Raw genomic sequence first — 23,700 nt, 5'->3', positions numbered from 1 at the left:
GGGCAGATATTATTGAAATATGAATGATTAATCAATTAATTGATTAGTCTATTGACAGAATAATATCAACTATATGTAATAACGTGAAAGTGTCAAATTTTCTTGTTCAGCTTCTCAAATTTGAGGATTTCCTTCTTTTCTTTGTCATATTTTATTTTGAACTGAATATTTTTGGGTCTTGGACTGTTGGATATTTGAAGACATTTAAGACATGACCATGATCTCTGTTGTCAAGTTGTGATTGGCATTTGATAGACTAGATTAACTGATTAATCAAGAAAATAATTGACAGATTAATTGATACCGTAAACACCAGTTAAATCACTAGTTGTAGCAGAAAGCAGGAATTTTTAAAAGGTCAGGGCTGAATATAATCCAGGGTTCTGAGTTGCAGTCATTTTGACATTTCTGTCTGGTGATATGGTTGGAAGGGACATATCACCAGCTAAATGTTGCAGCAGTTTGGACAACAGGCATCACTTTATAGTAAGATCAATTCATTTTTGGTTTTGGTCTTTTTATGGGGTTTGTTGACAATTAAAAAAAAATGCAGAGTACTGCAAGCATTTTTCTTTTACACTGTTGTTCAAAAACATTAGTTGGAAAATGCCAAACTGACCACTGTCACATGTCAGATGACAGGTTTGTTGGTTGAGATGGGAAGTTATTTTAGGAAGAGAGTACAAAGACACAACTCCAACTGCACCAGGTCCCGCCAGACTTAGAATACAAAAATGTTTGGCAATTTTGTGGGATCCCTTTCAAACATCCATTTGCTAATATCACTGTCATTTTTTTCCTCCAGATTTTCTTTATTCGGGATTGATTAAATCTGTCTGCCTCTCAAATAACTGGATCCAAGACACATGGGGCAGAGACTTCACATTCTCAATACGGAGCCACAGTGTTCTGCTTTCCCATCAGGTTGGATAACAGACCATAGTGAGGGGAAGCGGTGTCCCCTTTCAGGTCTTTCATGGCAGCACAGGACTAACCAGACACACAGGGCCTGATTCGGGGGGCTAGGATAAGTAGGGAAAATTGAGAGACAGGGGCAACAACAGCTACTCTGAGAGAAGGAGGAGAGCAAGAGGACTGAAAGAGGAGAGACGGGAGACGAAAAAGGCGGTCCCAAAGGCAGTGAAGAGGCAGCTGGCTCAGAGGTGTGTGCGTCCTATTTTTAGTTTCCCTCATGCACATCTCCAACTCAAACAGCTGCTGGAGCATTTGCACACCAAAAGACTTCAGCACCATCGTTCCCACAGACAAAAAGAAAAAAAAAAACCCACAATCCATAAAATAGGAAAGCTTAAACTTTACTCTGGCTCAGGTGTTTCAGCTGTAATTGGTTCAAAGCTCAGGTCCTGCCCCTCGGCCTGCTTCCCTCAGGTTAGTGTTTTCATTTAGGCTGAGTTACTTTTACACTTGACGCACACAAAGGTGAGGTGTAGCGTAAAGTCATGTGACGCAGAGTGCTGCTGATGCACACAGCCTGCGGCCTGACAGCTGTAAATAGCCTATGTCCCATGCGAGTAATGTATGGAGGGACACAACAGGCCGAGAGAGCAGTCAAATGGGGTCATTAATGACATGATGGGAGAAGATGTTTCTCTGGCATCTTCTAGAAAGGCAGAGATGCATGTAGCCTCTCTAACAGGCTGCTGAGAATGGCATATTTATTGTTTTCCTGAAGAAACACTGAGACACCTCGACACTGTTATGGTTAAGTGAATATTTAATTCATGAAATGCTTAAGGAAATCTTAAAAAAAATCTACCTCAGTAATGGCTCCAAACTGAGCAGGAGCACCAGCTAGTGAAAAAACATGTTTGTTGTTGGCAGCAGAATGGATGCACTTGATGCATATTTGAAAAATAAATGAAAACGTCCCTGAGCCAAACCTCATTTAGGCAATGACTGGAGCAATGTCGGAGCTGTGATAATAAGCTCCTGCATACGTAGGTAGGGGAGCAAGTTAGTGCGCTACCCAGAAGTAAGAAAAGAGGTTGTTTCATTTATTTATCAAATATGAAATATTTATAGGATTCAATCTGCTGGCAGAGGAGGACCAGGCAGAACAAACTGTGGGTGGAAGAATCGCAAAGTTGCTTTATGGACGGATGTTTAAAAAAAGCATCTGGTGGATGGCTGCCTGCTGCTCTGCATAAACCTAACCCCCCCACCCCCCCGGTCCTAAATTACACTCCCAGGGCTTTCAGGCAGTCATGACTGAGTCAGGTGACCCCGGGGAGTGTCAACACACACCGCAGGCCACGAACGTATCACTCTGTTGTCAGCAAGGCTCAATCTGTGAGACAATGGGAGTGGACACTTCACCTGCACAAAAAGCTGAGGTGTCTGCATAAACACACAAACACACATGAGGCAAAAAAACTGCAGATGTTCTGGTCGAGCCAGTTTGACCGGAGCGCTGTGTTTCTTCCTCACACACAGGCTGCAGCCTCATCTCACGGCTTTACTTTGTGAGAGAAAAGCTGGCCTCCATTGAAACTAGTCAATACGTCTTTCAGAGGAGAAAAGGAAACAACAAAAGTGAGTCACCTAATCAACACCTGGGAACTGCTGCAACTATGGCAGAGACTAAAGTTTTGGGTGGAGGATTAGTTCCCTCTGAAAGGGAGAAGTTAATTACGGAGCTTTCATGCACCTAAAGTGCTGTTCGATTTGTGGTTAATCCTCATCAAACCGCTGCACAAGGATTATGCATTTTGACTGACACCTTGTTCAAATTAGACTGCTGACACACATCCTCACACACACACTCTGAGGCACATCTGCACATATACCACAGTTAAATGATCAAACACAGCCACAAACAGAAGGGGGAGACTGAGACCTGGGAAAAAAAAAGAGAGAGGGAAAGGCAACGCTGAGACAGATCACATTCAATGAGTTAGCAGCACTCTCTGAGTAAGACAGCATTTTAAATAAAACATGAAAGCTGGAGAAGAAGGCACTCCTCCTTATACAGCAACTTGTGACAAGACATGATATTCTGAGAGACAGCACACCGAGCTCAGAGCTATCCCCGGGGGACACCCTTCCCTCTCCATCAGATAGACTATATATCAGAACCATCAAACATGGTTCCGCGTCCCACGACATCCCAGGCTCCTCAGCGGAGGCCAGACTGACCGTCGGGGCTGTAAGAAGCTGATAAGCACACATGCGCTGACTTCCTCTAAGCAACAAAACAACCACACTCCCTCCTCCATATCTTTGATTGGATGACAGAAGATCCATCACTACAATCATCAAGCAGTTAAGTTTCCACCCAGGAACAACAACAACAACAACAACAAAAAAACCATTTAAAAACTAAAACCAAGTCCTGTTTGGGCACCCCTTTACTCTGCCAGAGCCATTAGCCCGTGAGAGGCTTGAGAGGAAGGGCCTGTATCAACATTGATATGAACATGTAAATAAGTCATGGCTGATCTCTCTCTCTCTCTCTCTCTCTCTCTCTCTCTCTCTCTCTCTCTTTTTTCTTTTCCCTGTTGCTCTCAGTCTCTCTGTAAAAGCCATATGTACATTTTTAGAATTCCCCGAGTTCTGCTGACGTGAAGAAAGAAATGAAAGATTCATGCTTGTTTAAAAAATTCAAACGGATGTCCTGAACTTTCAGTACGTAGCCAATATGGATAAATTATTTAGCCTTGGGATGCAAGAAAGGGAATTTGGACTGTGCAAATAAAATCCAAACGACAATAACACAAATGGACTAAAGTAAGGATTATGACTTGTGTGGCATGATCATCATCTCCAGCAGTGACTGTGACTGTGGTTTTAACGTCCAGCAAAATCTAATATAATCAGATATGTGCAACAAAGTGATGGAGGATGAGGCGTTTCTGGTTGAGCCCAGGTTTATCTGATTTTCTGTCATTCACTTGTCTCCAGTGGGATTGATGTGGACTGTGCTGGCACTTGGAAGTGATGAGAAAAAAAAGCTGCAGAGCTGGTCAGTGAATGCACCACCAGAGGGAGACCATGTCACATTACGCTGCTGTAACTCTGCTGTCTTCTCAGTTTAACTAGTAAAAGTGGAGCTACTCAGAGAACCAGATAAAGAAAAAAAGGAAATAGGTGCCCTGCACTTCTAATAGACTGAATTAGGAGGCAGAATTTAATAATTTATGTATTTACATGATGCAAAACAGTACCCAAACCTTTTAAAAAAATGAATCCACAAGTAAGAAAATGTTAGACCAACTAAAACACTTGTCTTAAAATAGTCACATTTTTTATAATTATTTTACTTATGTGTGTTATTTTTTTATCACATGGCCAAATTCTCCTGTCATTTAAATAAATTATGTTGTCAAACCAGGAGCTGATCAGCTGTTAAGGGTTAAACTGAGTCGGACATGACACTGAAATACGATACAGTTCCTAATGAATTAGCCTGGCTGTGGCTGAGACCTAGTTTGCCTGCCTGTTTGTTTCAACTCTGATTTCTACAGGTGACTATTGATGTCGTCATAAATATCGGGACGAGTGAAGTTGGTGTCACTGTAAAGGGGGAAAAAAAAAGCTCACGCGCCTGTTCCTGTGTCGTACAGTCCTGTATTAAGGGCACTGCGTCATGGCGACGGCGGCGAAAAAGTTACGCATTTCCTAATGGGAGTTTAAGGAAAATCGCTCTGGCTGGCAGCGGATACATGTGTAAGTACGAAATGTTTCTGTCCTCAGTGTTACTGAAACAAATGTGGGAATATTTCGTCCTCTGCGGATATTTCCTGTTGCCGTCTTACCTGTGCAGCCAGGTGAGCTGACGTGACACCTGTAAGCAAACAGCGTGTAGCTTTTGTTTACTACCAAGTGTCTTATCTTTGTGATTCCACCATCATCAAAGTCTCTGAAGTTTAATAGCCTACATTAGTCACAGAGGAGGACTCTGGTCAGTAATGTTGTAACACTTTCACTGTATAATTACTGACATTAACTTCACTGAATGAGCTTTTCATTCTATTCTCTTTCAGTATGGTGGATTACAGTGTTTCAGATGTACCAGAGGCCCTAGCCTCAAAGAGAAGTGGCCCTTTTAAAATGGAGGAGCTGGCTCTAATAGCTTCGCTGGAGTGTCCTCTGTGTTTGGAGCAGCTGGATGTGTCAGCCAAGGTCCTGCCCTGCCAGCACACTTTCTGTATGACCTGCCTGCAGAGGCAGGAGACAGCCCACTCCCAGCTGCTCTGTCCAGAGTGTCGTGCCCCTGTCCCAGCCAGGACAGTGGAGGAGCTTCCCACAAACCTCCTGCTAGTGCGGCTCCTGGAGGGGCTCCAGGGTTCCGCGGGGCCCGGCGACAACAGACAGACAGGCCGATATGCAGTGCCCTTGGCCAGGGGCAGCTTGACAGTCAGGGAGGGTCGGCAGCAGCAGGAGAATCAACACAGAGAGACGCAAGGGCACAGTGAGGTCAGTGCACGACCCCGGCCTAATCCTCTGCATAGCTAGAAGTTATATGACTTAGAACAACTCTGACTCTGCTTTGGGTTGCATTTGTGATTAGTTTGTTTATTCTTCTAATTTATGTGATTAGCTGTTGTTTCTTTACAGTTGGGGAGATGTTACAAAATGTATCAATCACCATAACCTTATTACAGTTTTCACTCTTACAGAAAGGACATCATCAAAGATTTTACACAAAACTAGACTGGTTTCACTCAGTGATGAAATACCATAACATCAATGCCTGTTAGCCTGTTAACAATAGACTTTGTGTGAATGCTGATCATTTTTTGTAAGGCTCCAAATGCATCTGCCAGCAGTTTTTATTATTTCATTTCTCCACATCAACTTTTGGATTTTAAACATGATGTACTAGAGCTGCATCATGGCATATACAGTATAATTTTACATCACAATACTGATAGATATTCTGAAATTCTGATCAATTGAGAATCTGCTTTGGTTACTATAACTACAAAAGAATGATCCTGACAAATCAGAGTACTTTATCAGATTAATGCAAAAACAAACAAACAAAAAAAAAAAGCAAAACAAAAAGCCATCATTAAACAATCCAATATTGCCATAAAGCAGGCCTGCTCATAAATTTGTAACATTGCCCAACAAGGTCCTAATACACCTACACATGTTAAAGGGAGAGGTATCTTGGTACAAACAGTAATGCAAATTCACTGGTAGTTGTCAAATTTATATCACCTAATGGTATTTATTGTCATCTCGCCCCCAGCCCTCTGATGTCTCATTGATTTAATCCTATGCACTTTATAGAACAGGGCTTATATCTCATCTCTGACTTCTGAATTACTTACTCACCACTGCATGTTCACCAGACATGACTATTATTTCGCCTAATAAGTGTTAAACTGTCAGATTATCTGACACATGAGCTGGAAAGTGACCTGACCTATCAAAATCTTTCCTCTGACACAGTGTGAGTCAGTGTTGCCCCTGGGCCTGAAGTAATAAGATCCCATCAAACCTGCGAGAGCAGTTTCCATCATTATTTTACAGATGTACTTCAGTCAAAGGATGATTTGCCTCCTGCATCACAGAGAATATAGAAAACCCTAATCCTCCTGAGTCCACTCCTTTTCCTCAGTAACATGAATCTAGTGAGGAGAGCTCTGTTATAACTTTAAACAGGGAGTGATTCAAACATTAAAGGTGCTATATGTAAGTTTTTGCTGTTGCTTTATAGCTAATATTAGTACTGACACTTGTTTACTTAACAGTTTAGAAGAAACATTGCAAGTTCAGCATCAAACTTCATTCCTTTACTTGCCAAGAGCTGTCTCCAGTGGGGTTCTATCACTTCCTTTCTTCTGTCTAGGTTAGCATACTAACCAGCTAGCCTCATCTCAGCCCATCTTGTAATACCACTTTGTGATAGTGAGTCACTGTACCATCCAGACTGGGCTGAGTAGTGCTGCTCAGAGGGCATGGTGTGACCTCTTGTGCTGTGAACACAATGATGGCTAAAGCTCTTGGCAAGTGACCATCACGGCCAGCCTCTCCTGGCAAGAAGCCACATTCAGTGGCAGAGAAAACGTACAAATAGCTTCCTTTAAGACCAACAGTTAACTAATGGAAGACAGGACCAAACTACGTGACAAGAGAAACTAAAAGGGTTCATTTTAACATAAGGGATGCACTGAAGAATGCATTTTAGTTTGCTTGTCATTGGAGTAATGATGTCTCTGTGATACTTTTAAATGCATGAGCATACCATGTCCAACACTTGCTGTTGTTTATTATAACTATTTTCCAAATTTATATTATTGTCAGAAAATGTCTCTAATATACCATTGATCAATTCACTTTAATTTTCAGTAAAAGAAAACTCTTTTATTGAAATGTATGTTTTATTATCTCAGATTTTAATTGTCGATCAGTCTGTTATTTCCAGGATGTAAAGAGTTATATAAAAATACAATTTTCAAAGGAAATTGCAAAATAGAGAGGAATGAGTCATTTTTTTGGTGCATGTTTAAAAATCATTTATCCGTATAAAACAGGTCTGTGCAACACTGTGACCTGGTTTAAACTCAGCAGAGATGTGAGGAAAAGCCCATGTAAAGGCCCATCAGAGTCAGTCAATCATTAGGCAGTATTCATTTGATGCCGATGTTTTTTTTCTCTGAGGTGATGAGAAATACAGAGAACTGCCTTCTGGATAGTTCTTTATATGAACTGTTCAGAGCATTCGAGAGTTTACTTGTATAATACACAGCCTGTGTTCAGTCACAGTTCAAACATTTCAGCAACGTTCATGAGACGTGCACTTAAGAAACCTGCAGTTCAAAATAATGCTGTATGATTTCTCCTACCATCATCTTTTCACTTAGTTCAGATATCGAAACAGCTCATTTTAGTGTGCTAATCTTCAAATTAACATTAATTCAGAAAAATATATAGTAATTCACAATGAGAAGCTGGATTAAATATAAGATAGACTGTCAGTAATAACGAAAAGTGCATTGATGTGGATGTGGGCAGTTAATTAGATAAAGCAACTCCATTACTTCTGATTTGCATTAGTATTATTGAGTGAAACTAAAGATGTTCTGTGAAATAAATATAACATGAAAGTGTTTTAATAAAAAAGAAATAAAAAAAACTACAGAGATCACAAATAAGAACTTATTTGCTGCCAAAAAACAGTTGTAAAATTGTTGGAGAGATGAAGTGCATATTAATTTGTTTCGTGTGTGTGTGTGTGTGTGTGTGTGCATGTGTGTGTGGTGTGTGTGTCCCTACAAAGCTGATAGTTATGACTGGCTCAATCATGAAAGACAGTGATTTTGGATTGGAAACTGTATGATAATATTTCAGATTATTCAGATTATTAACACTCCAATATCCAAGTCTTTAAAAAAGCTCGAGATTCTCTGTATTTTTACTGAAAACTGTGAGAATCTAGGGAGTAATGGAGTTCCATTTTCTTTTTACATTAATTATGTGAAAAGTCATACAACTTATGAAATATTTTCTATCACTTTTACAGAAAATAATCAAGTGTCGCTGCAGGTTCTTGTGCTGTTTTCCTTTATCTCAATGAAAGAAAAAAGATTAACAGTAAAACCTGAGTCAATATATGATATTATCTTAAAGAGGAAAAGGGATGTTTCTTGTTAAACATATCTGCATATCTAGATAAGAACATGCAGAGGGTTGTCATCATGCACTCACACTAATAGATGTCCTGAAAACTAATACCATAGTGTCGTGAAGCAAGAGAGCCACTGAATGTCACTCATCAGTTGTGTTTGGGCCGGAGCTTCTTGCAGATGTTTTGTGCAGTTGTCTCTTCTGCAAAGTACCTGGTCACAGTTTGCCACAGTTAAAGTGAACAGAATAAAAATATGGCACCATGTTTTCCCCTGTGTAAAGTGTTGATAAGACAATATTTTATCATCTTCAAAGGAGAGTGCAGTCTAGAGGGCCCTCACATCTCAAAATCCAGAAAGACACTAGCTTCATCATCTCCAAAAATATGATTCATATCAAAAATATTCACCATTTCATTGGATATTTAGCAGCTGATGTGGGATTTTTGTTTCTCTTCAGCTTGCTGTCAGAGCTTCGATGCGAAACCAACGAGGTGATGCATCAGGAGAGCCGGTCCTCATGCCTGGTAACAGTATCACCCCGAAACACAAAGTAGATGAGAACTGGCTACAAGGCGAAGCCGGTGACAGCGGCGGTGTGTCTGTCACTGCCAACGCACTGCAGGCCGTCAGCCAGATGCCCCAGCTGCAGCCCCTCCAGCAGCACCAACCGCCGGCTCTCTGCAGGGCGCTGTGCAACTTTAATCCAGAAGAAATGAATCTGGAAGACAGTAAATATTGTCTCAGCTTCCTCAAGGTCTGACTCTCAAACTACTGATTTAATGCAGCAGGAAAAGCTCATGTTCATTGGGTTTAGTCACTTGCATGTGTGCAATTATTCTTTTAAATTACCAGTGGGGCTCCCTTCTCTTTAGTTAATTTGTAAAGAAAATTAATGCACTTAGCAAAACCTTCAGGGAATCTTCCAATAAAATCTTAACCCTCAGGAGGAAAGAAAACGACATACACTGAGTTATGCTATTGTATAGACAATAATCTGCCAACTAAACTGATCTCAAGACAAGATGCAGCAAGATCTGGGTGGCTAACCACTAACTTCCTGGGGAAATGTTGGTTAACATTCAGGGCAGCTGCTAGTGCTATAGTATGTGATAAATCATTTTGATAATGCATATTATTGGGTTTATTATTTTCATTATCAATGAATCTTACCAATTATTAACTCTTTTATCAATAGCTTATAGTTCTCTTGTTTTTTGTTTAGTTTGACAGTCCAAAGATATTCAGTTTACTGTCCTGGAAGAGTGAGAAAATCAGGAAATATTCACATGTGTAGGGTAAAGTTTTGCCATTTCTGCTTTAAAATTATTTAAACAATGAACCAATTATCAAAGTTGTTGCAGATTATTTTTCATTGATCGACTCACTGTTGCAGCTCTAAAATATTTACTTGTTGCAGTTTCATGAATTCTAAAATTTGCCTGACTTTACTGGTTGATATCATGATAACTTATTACCTGGCTGCTTGTCAGAGAAGTTGATTGATGTAAAGACATCACTTCAGGCTATGGGGGCTTTTAGTAATGTATTGATTTATCAGAAATATAACAACACATCTACCAGTTCTGTGAGATAAGTGTTTTAGACATGAACTTATAGATATGTATGATTATTTATAGCATAGGGAGTTCCCAGTGGTGCTAATACATGATGGTGATTGCTTTTCGTTCTATTGACGAATCTGAGAGACTTGTGGAGCTGCAGGCTCAGACCTCTGTTGCAGTGGTTGTTACTTTACCCTGAAGGATTTTTGAGGCAGTTATATAAGGGCTTCAGTACTTGTGTGCTCTCCATTAAAGCACACTTGAGCTTGCCTTTTTTTTTTTTTTTCTTTTTTTAATGCAGATGGTCAAATGGTTTTTAGAGCGAGGCTGGCTGCAGAAAGGACTGGGCCTGTAGACACAAAAGGGGGGTTGATGTCACATGCTGCAGGAGAAACACCGGGCTCTGAGAGTTTCTGAGCTGAGTGCTCAGTCTCCGGGGCGAGCGTGCTCTGTCGTAACCACCTGGCAACATTTTTATTTCCTCCCCCGTGGTTTCTCTGCCTCTCACCTTTTCGCCACTTTTTCTAAGTTGACTTCTCTCTGTTTGTCCCTTACTTATTTCTGGTTTACAGGGAGACATCCTTACTGTCATCAGACGGGTGGATGAACACTGGATTGAAGCCAAGCTTGGGGACAAAGTCGGAATTTGCCCTCAGCAGTTTACAGAGGTGAGTTCTCTTTTTTTCCCCTCCTTCCTTCATTGCATGAATGAGGGTTGTGGCCTTTTCAGCGTGATCAAGACTGACACTTGCCATTTGGCACTTTGGTCTGATAGTGTAGCTCTTGTAATGAATTGAACCATAGATGTCGTCGCTGGATGTCATCAATTCCAGTTCACTGCCAGGGCACTACCTTGATTTTCATTCAAATCTTTGATTCATCCATAAATGTCACTCCTGTGCTGCAAAGTGCTGAGGCAGAGAGCTAATCTGTGAAGCCCTGCTGTGTCTGCAGCTGCTCATTAGTCTGTGACTATGTGGCTTACTCAGGTTTGCAGAGCTTGCTTAGCTAGCAGGCTGTCATTTGTTTTCCTCTGTACTTTCTGTCTCCAGCAATTAACTTCATCCGTGCCGAGGAAAATTGTATTTGTTCCCACAGTGGGGTTAATGTGGTGCCTCATTCATTTCTTGCTCACTTCCCTCACTTGTCATCTCTTTTGCCATAGTTTTCCCCTAATATCCCCCCTCCTCTTATTAGTCCTCTCCTCCTCTTACGCCTCCTTTTCGTCTCCCCAGCTCGTCCGTGTCTTCTCTTAAAGTCCCGCCTCCGTGATGCTCTTCATCTTTTTCCTACTTCTGTACTCTATTCTTTCATCCTCTACTTTCCTCCTCTCCCCTCTCCTTTCTGAGCCTGCCTCTCCTTGTGTCGTGCAGCCAGGCGTGAAGACACAGTAATGCTTTCTCTGCTTGGGTGGCATAACAGCACATCACTGTGGGGAGTGAAAGCATTAACCCTGCCATGCCTGTCTGTCTGCCTGCCTGTCTGTGCAGCTCCTCTCTCAGCACCAGTCAACACTTCCTGGCTTATTGGCTGGTACTTATCCTCCTGTCTGCCTGCCTCCCCGCCTGCCCGTCCAACAAGTTGTAGGGGTGAGTGGAGTAGTGATAAGTGGGTGTATTTAGACAGCCGTTTCGCTGATCAGCAGGAGCAGAGGTTGACAGGCGCTAGTAGCAGGTAGCAGCGAGTTGGAGAGGATTTTCTTGACTGAGGATTGACTATTCTCTGTGTTAGGACTTATCCCGATTTTTTTCTCTGTGGTTTCTCTTTATGTATTCATCTCTTTCAGCCAAACTCAGTGGCTGCCAAACTGCTAGAGGGAAAGAGTCGGAGGGCGAGTGACTCAGCAGAATTTCACCATCGGAGTGGGAGCGGGGGCAAAGACAAGGCCACTGACGCATCCAATAGGACCACCCATTACGGAGTCCCTCAAGTCCTGGCTAAGACACCCATCATCAATGCTTTGCCCCTCTCCAGCCAGCGGAAACAGCCCGCAGTCAGCAGCAGCAACTTTCATCAGACGACCAAAGGAGAGACGACCAACATCAGCACCATCAACGGCTTCAACCGTCAGGGTCAGCCACACCGCCTCTCTGTGCCCTCTGCCGCTCAGGGCCGCTCTCACCACTCCAGAGTGAACTCCCATCGAGTCAAACGCCACTTTGACAGCAAGCACAGACACCTGTTACAGGTGAGTCACGTGCAAACGTATCTGTCTTAGTGCGTGCTATACTAATGCGATAAAGTCTCTTACTTTAATCTCTATCAGATTCCTCTTACATAATCTTTGAGCTGAACTGTGTTTGGCTTTGCTTTGTTTGCAGTGATTTGTTATAACAGAAAACATGTGGTTTGCAAAAGGCACAGCGGGGTTTTTTTTTCTGCGAGATGATAAATGTTTTCATCTGAGTCACTAAGGGATCAAGTTGTCCTCAGGGGTACAGGGAGGGAACCATGACACTAAGCTTAAGGAATGAATGAAAGAGAGGCATCGCCCTTGTGTTGGCCGCTACATGATTAAGTGGCTCTCATTAAGACAACACAGATGTGGAAAAAGGGCTGGATATGAGATGACTGAGGACTGGAGGTGAGAGGACTGAAACTTTGAAACGTCTTTAATCATGAGTCCTGGGACGTAAGCCAGGGTCTCCCCCCCTAGAGAACGAATAGCAGTTGAACAGGGCGTGTGTGTCCTTGTTCTTTCTTCATCTCACGGAGATAAAGCATGTGATAAAGTTGTGCAATTGGCATATTCTTAAAATGCAAAACAGTAAGGCTGTAAAAAAAAAAAAAGGAAAAATCCCCTTTACCTTTAATAGAATGACACGTAAAGTCATATGACACATAAAAGTATGTCAAGTGGGCCTCTACATGTGAATCATACATAGAGGCCAACTTGGCATACTTCTCTAAATTTCTTAGAAGTGCAAAACCAATGGAAAACAGAGTTCAACCTTTACGGTTATCATATCATCTAAATTAGTCATAACTTTAACATTAGAGTCATGAACAGTGCTCTTTCTTGGCAGCCTTTAACATCTACAGATTAAAAAAAATAAGATTGGGATGTATGACGATCTGCTAAAGAGAGAATCCACCCGTTGATACCTGCTACATATTTTGTAAACAGCATCACATGACAATATGATGGATGGATGATGAACATCTCTGTGAGACAATTTTGCCCATTATTTTTATTTTCCTAAATCAGACAAGGGCATTGTGAAACTCCACCGCCTCAGCCTAAAGGTTTGTTTATCACATGATAATGATGTAGTGTTGTGTCAGAGTTCAACTAAACACTGGGCGTTTCAGTTCTTCCACTTTGCCTAGATGACTGCAGAGAAGCAACAGGATGTAACAGAGCGTGCTGTAAAATGATATAAATAAAGAACATAGACTTCTGATCACCTCATCTTAAATGTTTTAATGAATCTGTGTTCTTTCAACAATTTTATGTATACAGCTGGATGTGTTGCCATCCATTTACTTTAGAAACAGTGTGAGAGCTGCATCAGGTCATAGTCAGCTAGTGCCTGAATGCAGTGTCAACATAAAAGCCTCTGCAAGGTGTAACAATATAACCTGCTGCCAAGTGCTGTGCCCCCTGAGATAATGATTTCCTTTGACTGAGTTTGAATTTCACTGCTCTACCCTGCAATTATACATGTCAGAGCATAAAAAAATGCTAAACCCTAATGCAGGTTGGAGGAGAGCCATGAGAGGAAGGGAGATAGAGGAGACTTGAGAACACGATGAATAGCAGGAAATGTGAGAGATAACACAGGAAGAGGAAAAGGTGAGAGGAAACATTGAAAAGAAGGGTGGTGTAGATCAGGGAGGAGAAGCAGAAAATACAATTTTTGAGCTGCAAAAAGGCAAAACACAAGAAGGAGGACGAAGGAGGAGGCAAAATGAGAGATAGATGTAGAGAGTAGGAGGCTTGGAGAGTCCCTCAGTGCGTCTGCTTATCTCTCTCATGCTGATGATGATGAGTCACTGGTGAAGTTGGTTGCATAACAGACCCCATCTCTCTCTCTCTCTCTCTCTCTCTCTCTTCTTTCTCTCTCTCCCCCCCCCTCCCCCGGCCTTCAAACTCCTTCCTCTCCACCAAGCAGGTAACACTCAGTTTCACATCAGTGGGCCAGTAATAGCAGACAAGCCACGCACTTCCATTTTTAAAGGAGCATAGGGCTCTGTCCCCAAACCTGAGGCTGAGCCCCTCCCCCCGCTGCTCGAGCCAGCATGTGTGCTATTCTTAGTGATGCATCCCATCAGCTCTCACCTCTGGCTTGGCTGTTTTTATACAGAGGCGCAGCTTCCCACCAACTGTGGATGAAATAATGTGTATTAGTGTGAATATTGGCATTGTTATGTAAGATCAAAATTTAGCATGGAAATGAGCCAAAAGCAAAAACACCTTCAGATGCAACATGGGAAAGTTCAATCCCATATTATACTCCCATATTATACTTCACTGGTACATCAAGATACTGGTCAGCAGCTTATCTTTAATCAATGATTGAAGCCTGTGAATTGACTGAAGAGCTGTTGATCAGAAGGAAATTAATCAGCAACTATTTTGATATTTGATTGTTAAGTTACTAAGTAAATAAGTTATGTAGTGCCTTTTAAACAGTATATATGTAGATATAAAATGTAGATTTAACAAGACTAGAAACAACAAATATATCAATAAATAGTCTAAACAGGTGGGTCTTGAGCAGCTTTGTAAAGGTGTCCACAGTGTCCAACAGGAGAGAGTTACAAAGTTGAGGAGACACAACCATAGTTCTGTAATTTTAAGCCTGGAGTGAGAGGAAAAAAAACCCCAACAAACTTTTGTCCTGAGACCTGCTGGTTACACAGAGCTGCAGTAGACAGGTAATGTAGTTAGATGCCTGACCATGCAGAAATCAAAAAGTGATCAATAACCTCAGAGCCTGTGAAGAGAAATCAGGATTTGTGACACACAAGACATTTCAGAGGACCTGCGCGGCTGTAAGATCAGCAGCAGCATTTTGGACCATTTGTTCAGGGATGTTTTGCTGAGGCAGGTGAAGAGGGAGTCACAGTAAATGAGATGGGATGAAGTACAACCATTAATTAATCCTTTTTTGTTCCCATATGTGACAGTAAACATCAAAATCTCAGACTGTAGGTCAAACAAGCACAAGCAAATTGAAGACGTCACCTTTGGCTTTGGGGAAATTGTTCTTGCATTTCTCACTGCTGTCTGACATTTTATAGACCAAACTTTTAACTGATTAATTAAGAAAATAATCCTTAGTTGCAGCCTTACCTTGTAACAAACCAGACTCATCAACCACCCACACAAGCGTTTTCACTCATGTTGCCTGATTAGACCTCCTGATGTCTGTGTGGGCATGTGCACACTGTGCTTGACTGACGTCTAGCTTTGTTGCACCTTTTAAGGTGGACAAATTACACCATTATCAACAGGCATTTGAGATGAAGTTTACATCGCCTGGAAAGTGGACCAGAGCTGGCGGCTGCATCAATCTGAAACATTTCCATTAGTCTGCCTAGAATCCACAGCACAGCAAGTTAGACAGAATCTCTGAATGAAATGTTATCTATAAGACCAATCCATTCAGCTTTAACCCACTTTGTGATCTGAGTGGTAGGATGTAAGGCTGCAAGTTCCCTTCATTGATATGTCACATACTATAATTAGACTCTTGTTGCTTGACATCAGTTTGTACGGATGTTATTTTTTCTAATTATGCCTGTTACCAAAACCTTTGAGTGTTTGAGTGGCTTACCAGCAGTATAAAAAAACAGTAAGCTTCTTTTTTTGTATCTTTAATATTTAGAATTAATTTATTCAGCCTCTCTGGGCTCATAAAGTTGTCATCAACCACAGAACATTTACTCTGTTAAAAGAGTAAACTGTGTTAGTGAACAGTGTGACTAATAATCCAAATATTAGACTTTCTACAATGTGTAATCTTCCAGGTCACACATCTAAGCCAGTGAGCTCTTAGATCAAGGGACAGCCAAGCATTTCCCATCATGCCCTTAGGTCTTGATATTCATTGGAGAACAACTACAGAAAACTGCAGCCGCCTTGATCTCATGAGGTTATTGTTGATGTCAGCTTGATGGCACCGTGAGTCAGGATCAAGGCGGACAGAAATCTGAAGAAAAAAAACCCTTCATGCTTTGTGCGGAGGCCTGGCTCGCTTCTAATGAGTCTAATGCTACTATTTAATAGAGATGGGTGGCATTATGTAATTTCCAGCAGAGCTCCAGCCAACTTCATCCTGACTAGAGGTCTAATTAGCCACAGTAATTGAAAACACCTGTGTGGGTGTGCAGGGTCTTTACATCAGTAATTAATTCTGGCACATTTTCACTTTGTGCTCATCTCTCAGTAATAATATTGGCTATCCTGCGTCCAAAACCAAAATGTCACACTGTTACACCCTCATTATGGCCTAATCTTGATAGTGTTGAGCTTCACAAAATATATCTTTAAAGTCTCTTTTTTGGATGAGATTTTTCAGGAACAATATGAGTTATAAAAATAGTGGCTATAGTTTCTGATGTAAGGGGTGGTTTAGATTTTTGCTGAATACAACAGCATTAAAAACTAGACCTCTCTGAGTTCCCTACACAGTTCAGACATTTGTTATGTTCACATGCGAGAGATAATTTTGTTCTTAAAAGTATACAAAATGTTATTGACTGATGCATTGACAAATCTATGGAGCTCAAAGTGTAAATAAATAAATGAGACATCACAAAATAAACAATCATAGGAACAAATACAAATGAAATATATAATGGAACTGTGAGATTGTAACATTATTATGAAATGTTATTTCATTGCTTTTCCTTTCACATCAGTTTATTTCAGACTTATTCAGACCAGAAAGACTGAGTAACTCTTTGCTCATTCAGAGCAAACATCCAGTGATATATCTGGTTCTCGACTGTTTGTCTTTACTGACTGACAGACTGTGGTGACTGTATAAAATAAAATCGTCATTGGGCAAAAATGCTGTTGTGACATAGAAAAAATTTGCCTTTTTGAAGAAAAACTGCTGGAATTAAAAATAAATGACCAGCAGTAAATTGTTACACTGTGAAAAAAGTGAGACAAAATAAAATTTTGTAAGGATGAGAGCAGTTTTAAAAATATTGGATTGTTTGATGGTTTTATCATCATCATTTTTCTGAATTCATTTTATTTCATAATGACTTAAGTAATTAATTTTGAAAACTTTGGGTTTCTATATGATTAACAGTAATTCTGTTAAGTGGATCATTTATGAAAATTTTAACCAAATAAAACTTTATTCACTGCATGACCAATACTGTAGTTACTCTCTCCATGTAAATATAGCCACTGCCACTGCTGGGTCACTGCACCTGGCCATTGCGTGACTGCAGCTTAACTGAAGCAGGCTCTTTGTATCTGATGAAACAAACCAAGAATAGAAAAAGGACACAAAGTAATGAAAAGAACTGAATAATTTAAACATGAAAAAAATAGTTCCTTTTTTCTTCTGGCATTAGACAACATTTTTAAAGAAATTGCACCACTTTGCTGTTGGAACATAGTGATTAATTGCACATAAAGATGCTTACTACTTTCACACCTCTCCCCCAGCTCTGTACTAAAAATGAAATTGAAAAATCACAGCAAGGACATGAAGTTCTTATTATCTATTGGTCATAGTTGACAGTGATGCTCATCCATCCTTCCTGTATGACATAAGGTTGGTATATCTTCAGGACATACTAACTGTATTCTAACTTTATCTCTTTTTACTTCTGCCTCACAGCACTGCCTTTGACAAGAGATACTGTGCTTATAGCACCGGCTGCATCCTAATTATGACTCTCTTTGTGTTTGAGTTACAGTCTGAATGCAGAGCAGCTTAATGGAGGGGGAGCTGTAGGATCCATGGATATATAGCACTGTATAGGGGGAACCCCAGGCCCACAGGCCAGCATTAATGCTTTAAGTAGTAGTTGAGTGGTAGTGCTGTAAATAGCAGCAAACATCTGTGGACTTCACCGAGGGGATAATAGACACTGGGAAAGTTGTTTCCGCCTCTTTGTGATGATAGCAGTAAGAACACATTGTGTGTGGGGTTTGCTCGGTCAAAAAAGTAGATGAAAAATATATAGGTCTTACTAAAAGGCCTTGTTTTGTTTAGTCATTAAGTAATTAGGGATAAAGCTTCATATTGTGTTATTAACAGTTGTGAGACACACCTCAATGTCACTCCCTGCTAGTCACTGGCTGTACTAGGTCTGACTCACAGCCTGCTGACTTCAAGTCTGTTCTTAGCTCTCAACTTTTAAAAGACAAGCTGGGATCTATGAAGACAAAATGCAAAAGAAGTGGCTGAAAAATTAACATTATGATTTCTATGCAGCATCTCAGAAGAAATTTCAAAGGAAAAAAAACTGAATAAATGAACAGAGAAACATAGAGAATGCATGTGCTTCCATACAAGACTCAAGGGTTCAGTGAATGTTTGATGAGTAATCTATTCAATGTGTTAAACAGCACTCTCCACCACCATCATAAAAACACCAGCTGTGGGAATATTTCATTTAATTTAAGTGACATTATGAGAAGGAAGATTTTAAAGGACAGGTCCCACATTTTCTCTAGTCTGTCTTAAAACAACACACATATTCCCTTTGAAACTGTTTTTGCACACTGTAATTATTCCTCCTACTTTTACTGGCCATTAAGATATCCCTTCCCAATGTGGTGAAGTGATGCAAAATGCACAATCCTCGTTCTGTGCAAAATTATATTTCAGAGGTTTTCTGAAGTTAATATGAGGCCTCTGCAGTCTGAATTAGACAAATCAAGTGGATATCTTCTAAGATTACAGTCTTTTTATTACAGAATTCTCTGGTCAGTCTACCACTTTGATCGAGACTGAAATATTGCAACATCTACAGTGAATTAGCAACTGTTAACAATCTAACATGCAAAACAAAGACAGTGGACATGCTAAATCTCAGCATGTTAGTATTCCCACGTTAGCACCTAGTTCTAAGCATGGCCATGCCAAATCACAGTCTCACAGAGCGTCTAGCATGGCTGTAGACTCTTTTTCCCCTATATTGTGTTCTTAAATAATCAGCCATTCACTCCATGTGATGATTATTTTGAATCCATCTCATTACAGAGTGAGAAAAAGATGACCAGTGAGACTCCACCCACCATCTCCATGGCTCTGGTGAACCCCCAAATGTCTTCTGCCTCTGCAGAGAGCAAAAACTCCTCCACACAGCAGCTTTCCATCAGTGTGTGAGTCACTGTTTTAAATATTATATTAATGGTATGATAATGTAGGGTCTCAGGTGCAAGATATGAATAGAGGAAACGACGAAGGAACAGGAAACAGCAAGAAGAAAGACTGCATACTCTGGATATATATTATAGAAAAGCGTGGTAGTAACAATGATAAACCCTGTGTGTGTCTCCTCAGGTGTGCTGTCATGTACACCTACAAACCACGACGGCCAGAGGAGCTGGAGCTGAGGAAAGGAGAGATGGTGGGAGTGTACGGAAAGTTCAAAGAAGGCTGGCTGCGTGGGTTATCGCTCAGAACGGGCAAAGTGGGTATTTTGCCCAGCAACTACATCACGCCTGTGCTCAGGTGAGAGGCTGTGATCCCTGACTGCAGAGAGTGGGAGCTAAATGACATTTGGATTCAGACAGCAAATTAATGTGGGGGCGGGACGGCATGTCATCATGCACACATTTCAGTTATTCATTAAATAGGAGTATAACATGGTGTAATGGAGGCTGGTGCTTGGTTCAATTAAACTTTCTTTACAGTATGGCAATGAACGTGGTGCAGGAACTTTTAGGTTTTACCAATGTGTCTCACTGCAGAACCTCGGCCAGACTCCTGGAGACCAAAGCCGCTAACACGTCCTCACAGTACAACACGGTAGCAGGAAAGAAACCCTCTGCTGCCAAGAATCCTGCTGTGGTCCTCGCTCTTGACAGGGTGAATGCTGATGGAGCAATATACTCAACAGGACATGTCCCATCTGTGCCAAATGGAGCACAGCATGCAATGTCATCCACTGGCGCTGGAAAACCGTCCTTCTATGGGAGTTCACAGGGTTGGGACACTGTGAGGCGTGTATTTAACCCTCATAGAGGTGGGTGTTGAGCAACCACTCTAATATCTTGATTAAATTACAGATTTCACCAGGTTCCTAAAGAATGTCTTTTTTTTTTTTTTTCAGCCTCAAACCATTTCTCCCATCCGTCCACTCTGAACGTCCCGTCCAACTCACAGAACTTTGCACAAGTTCAGGCATCTGGCTATTCGCCTGCCATGCAGAGGAAGAAAAACAGCAGCATCCTGTCCAACTCCGGCCGGCTGCTGGGCTGGATGACTGAGCCAGCAGCACCCTCTGCTGCTGCAGTCCAGAAAGACAGGGACTTCACCGCTTTACATGAGGCAGCGTTTCAGCATGACAGAAACGGGCCTCAGTCGATTCTAGTCAGACCTGATTCATACAAGAACAACACAGACAAGGTAATGTCATACTGCTGATTCCTTGTGTTATGTAGTCTGTATGCATTGTTCTTAAAGTCAGACTCCTCCTTTGATGACTGTTGTGCATGTGTCTCACAGTAAATATTTTACTCTCTCAGCCTGCAAAGTCAGTGCGGTTCCTCACAGATGAAGACTCCCCTCCCCCAAGGCCACGGACATCCTCCTGGTCCTCAGGAAATCAGGTCCCCTCTAACTCCCGACCGGGTCCCCCTCCGTTAGAAGTTTGGGCCCCATCGCTCACCCTGGGAAGAGATGGACCGGGGATCATTCTCAAAGAAGGAAAAGCTCCCATTCTCAGGAAAGGCCTCGAAACAGCCGTCTCAGACCTAAATTCTAACCCACAAAAACTCATGTTGTCACAGCCGTCGCTATCAGCTGTATCAGCTCAGTTCAGCCCCAGCAGGTACGTCAGATTTGTGTGTCTGCCCTTAAAAATAAAGAGCAGTGATTGATTAACAGACAGATGAGGTAGGCTTGAAAATTTGTTATTGATTTGCTGGACTGGATAAAAACTCTATGGCATTTTTTTAACCTTTTTTTTTTTTTTCAGACACAGGGTGACCACAACACATTTAGCCCAGACGGACTCAGAGCTCAGTCTGCTCCAAGGAGAGCTCGTCCTCGTCCACAGACCTCGACCCGATGGACGGGTTCTGGTTACTCAGGAGAGCAGTGGGCAGACAGGCTTATTCCACAGCAGTGTTCTTCAGTCGCTCGAGAGGCTCAGCTGACTGTGTAGTCCCACTGTAGTGGTGTATATTTCTATATTCATTGTGTTCAAACTGCCAAATAACTTGTAATAATAATGACTGACCTGCTGAACATCAGGGGGTTCAAAGGTCCAAAGGTTAATACTGCCAAAATGACAATTCCATGAAGGAGGTGTTTTGTGAGTTTGGCTGAGTGCCATTTTGAGAGTGTGGTTAAATTCTCCAGAGATATATTTTGCGTGTGTGCATGTTTGTGACACATGAACTATTATAAAATTTTGCACAAAAACCCACCTAATGACTGTTCCTTGTTTAATACCCATGTTACACACATTGGTGAGTGCCTTTGTCAAAACCCACAAAGACAGCAAACTATATTTAAATATATTTAGAGAAATTATAATGTAAGATATCTGTACGGCTTATGTGGTAATAAATTGTACTTCCAGAACATTAGCAGTGTCTTGTGTCTTACTTCAGGTGTACAGTGTAATCCTTGGACTATGGCTGTATCATAATGGAGAAGTGCTTGCTTAAATACTTTCTGCAAATTTAAAAATAATTGTGTGCATCATCAAAAAAGAAAGTATTTCAGTACTGCAGCTGAATGAACTTCTCCAAATTTTGCTTGGAAGTCACCCTACATTCTGAAACCTGTGGCCACAGCCATCCGCGAGGCTGGATTACCAACAACCCTCAGGGCTCCACCAGTTCATTATGTGTCAAACAATCGGTAATATGTATTGTAATGATACACATAATCACATAATAAACATTTTTGTTGAGGATCCCTTAAATTTGAACAAGTTGAAACAGTTGAAAATTAAACTTGTCATTACTGTCAGTTGAAATCTGGTTTTAATATCTTCAGTATTTCAGTACTGTGAACATTTGTGCCAAATCAGTATGAGTATAAGGCAGTATTCTAGCATAGGAACACCATGCATACTACACAGTGACTCTGAGGCTTTATGGAGGCCCAGCTTCTGTTTTCTTTCCCCTCAGACTCTTTGCAGGTTAGTCCAGTCATGGTCATCAAGTGTATGTAAATGTAGGGGAGTCTTGTATTTTGACTTTCTGTACTTTTTTTCCACTGCCCTGTATTCAAAGCTGGATTATAACACTTGTGTTAAAAATGACTCAAATCAAATTTGTTCCTAATTCATTTTCTGTAAATTGATTAATTGATTTAAAATTAAATCTACAACAGAATAGAGTGTGTAAAATGTGCCATCATTTTGCTGGGTTGCCAGGCAATTTGAATACTCTCTGAAGCCACTGTGCATTTACTGTATCACTTATTGTAGGTGATTCAGCACAGGCATTTTTGCCAATCAATCTATGTTCACTAACCCTTAATAAATAAGAAAAAAAAATTTTTACAATGAGAGATTTTTATTTTTAGAGATTTTTACAAATGTATTTAAAATCAAAAGCTGAAATCTCTTGTTTCCAAAAGTATTCAGACCCTGAGTTTAGTGCTTACAGAGAACCCTTTGGTAGCAAGTACAGCTTTGACTAGTCTCTAAGCTTTGCACACCTGGATTTGGGCAGTTTATCCCATGCCTCCTGACAGATCCTCTCAGGCTCTGTCAGATTGGATGGGAAGCATCTGTGAACTGCCATCTTCAGACCTCTCCACAGATGTTCTATGGGGTTTATGTCCCAGATGCACTCCAGCAGTGTCTTGGCTGTTTTCTCTGGGTCACTGTTGTGCTAAAAACTGAGCTGTCCCCCCAGTCACAGGTCGCATACACTCTGGAGCAGATTTTCCTCAAGGACTTTTCTGCATTTAGCTGCATTCACCCTTCTCTCAGTTCTGACCAGTTTGTCTTCCAGTCCCTGCTGCGGAGAAGCCCCCCCTCACAGCATGATGCTGCCACCATGATTCACCATAGGGATGGTATTAGCCAAGTGATGAAGAGTGCCTGGTGTTTGCCAGATGTAGTGTTTGGTCCTCTGCCCAAAGACTTCAGTTTTTGTCTCATTAGACCACACTATCCTTTCCCTCATGCTTTCAAAATGCTTCACGTGTACTTTAGAAAAACTCCAAGCAGGCTGTCATATGCTCTTAACTCAAACTGGCTTCTGTCCACCTACTCTATCATAAAGGCCTGGTTGATGTAGTGCTACTACAGACAGAAGGTTCTTCCATCTCTGCAGAGGACATCTGAAGCTCTGTTAGAGTGACTGTTGGGCTCCTAGTCACCTCCCTGACCAAGGCCTTTCTTCCTCACTTACTCAGTTTGGCCAA

General features: G+C 41.3%; 1 protein-coding gene across 1 annotated transcript; it reads left to right on the top strand.

Moving 5' to 3' along the window:
* The first annotated feature begins 4,366 nt into the window (after nucleotides 1-4,366).
* Nucleotides 4,367-21,897, top strand: sh3rf2 (SH3 domain containing ring finger 2). Its single transcript, XM_018675714.2, has 11 exons — nucleotides 4,367-4,686; nucleotides 5,004-5,436; nucleotides 9,058-9,354; nucleotides 10,735-10,830; nucleotides 11,949-12,350; nucleotides 19,345-19,466; nucleotides 19,648-19,818; nucleotides 20,058-20,332; nucleotides 20,420-20,715; nucleotides 20,835-21,139; nucleotides 21,287-21,897. Exons 2-11 carry the CDS (start codon nucleotides 5,005-5,007, stop codon nucleotides 21,465-21,467), a joined length of 2,577 nt encoding a protein of 858 aa, XP_018531230.1. The 5' UTR covers nucleotides 4,367-4,686; nucleotide 5,004; the 3' UTR covers nucleotides 21,468-21,897.
* Nucleotides 21,898-23,700: the final 1,803 nt, after the last annotated feature.

This window comes from Lates calcarifer, linkage group LG8, assembly GCF_001640805.2.
Source record: "Lates calcarifer isolate ASB-BC8 linkage group LG8, TLL_Latcal_v3, whole genome shotgun sequence".
Classification (NCBI taxonomy): Eukaryota; Metazoa; Chordata; class Actinopteri; family Centropomidae; genus Lates; species Lates calcarifer.
Note: the sequence above shows the minus strand (reverse complement) of the source record. Positions and strands in the feature narration are given on the sequence as shown.

Bases quoted from the DNA above. Each gene is read 5' to 3' on its own strand.
- sh3rf2 (XM_018675714.2), top strand. From the start codon at position 5,005: ATGGTGGATTACAGTGTTTCAGATGTACCAGAGGCCCTAGCCTCAAAG. The intron at 10,831-11,948 runs GTGAGTTCTCTT...CATCTCTTTCAG, and splicing joins GCCCTCAGCAGTTTACAGAG to CCAAACTCAGTGGCTGCCAA. The intron at 12,351-19,344 runs GTGAGTCACGTG...ATCTCATTACAG, and splicing joins AGCACAGACACCTGTTACAG to AGTGAGAAAAAGATGACCAG.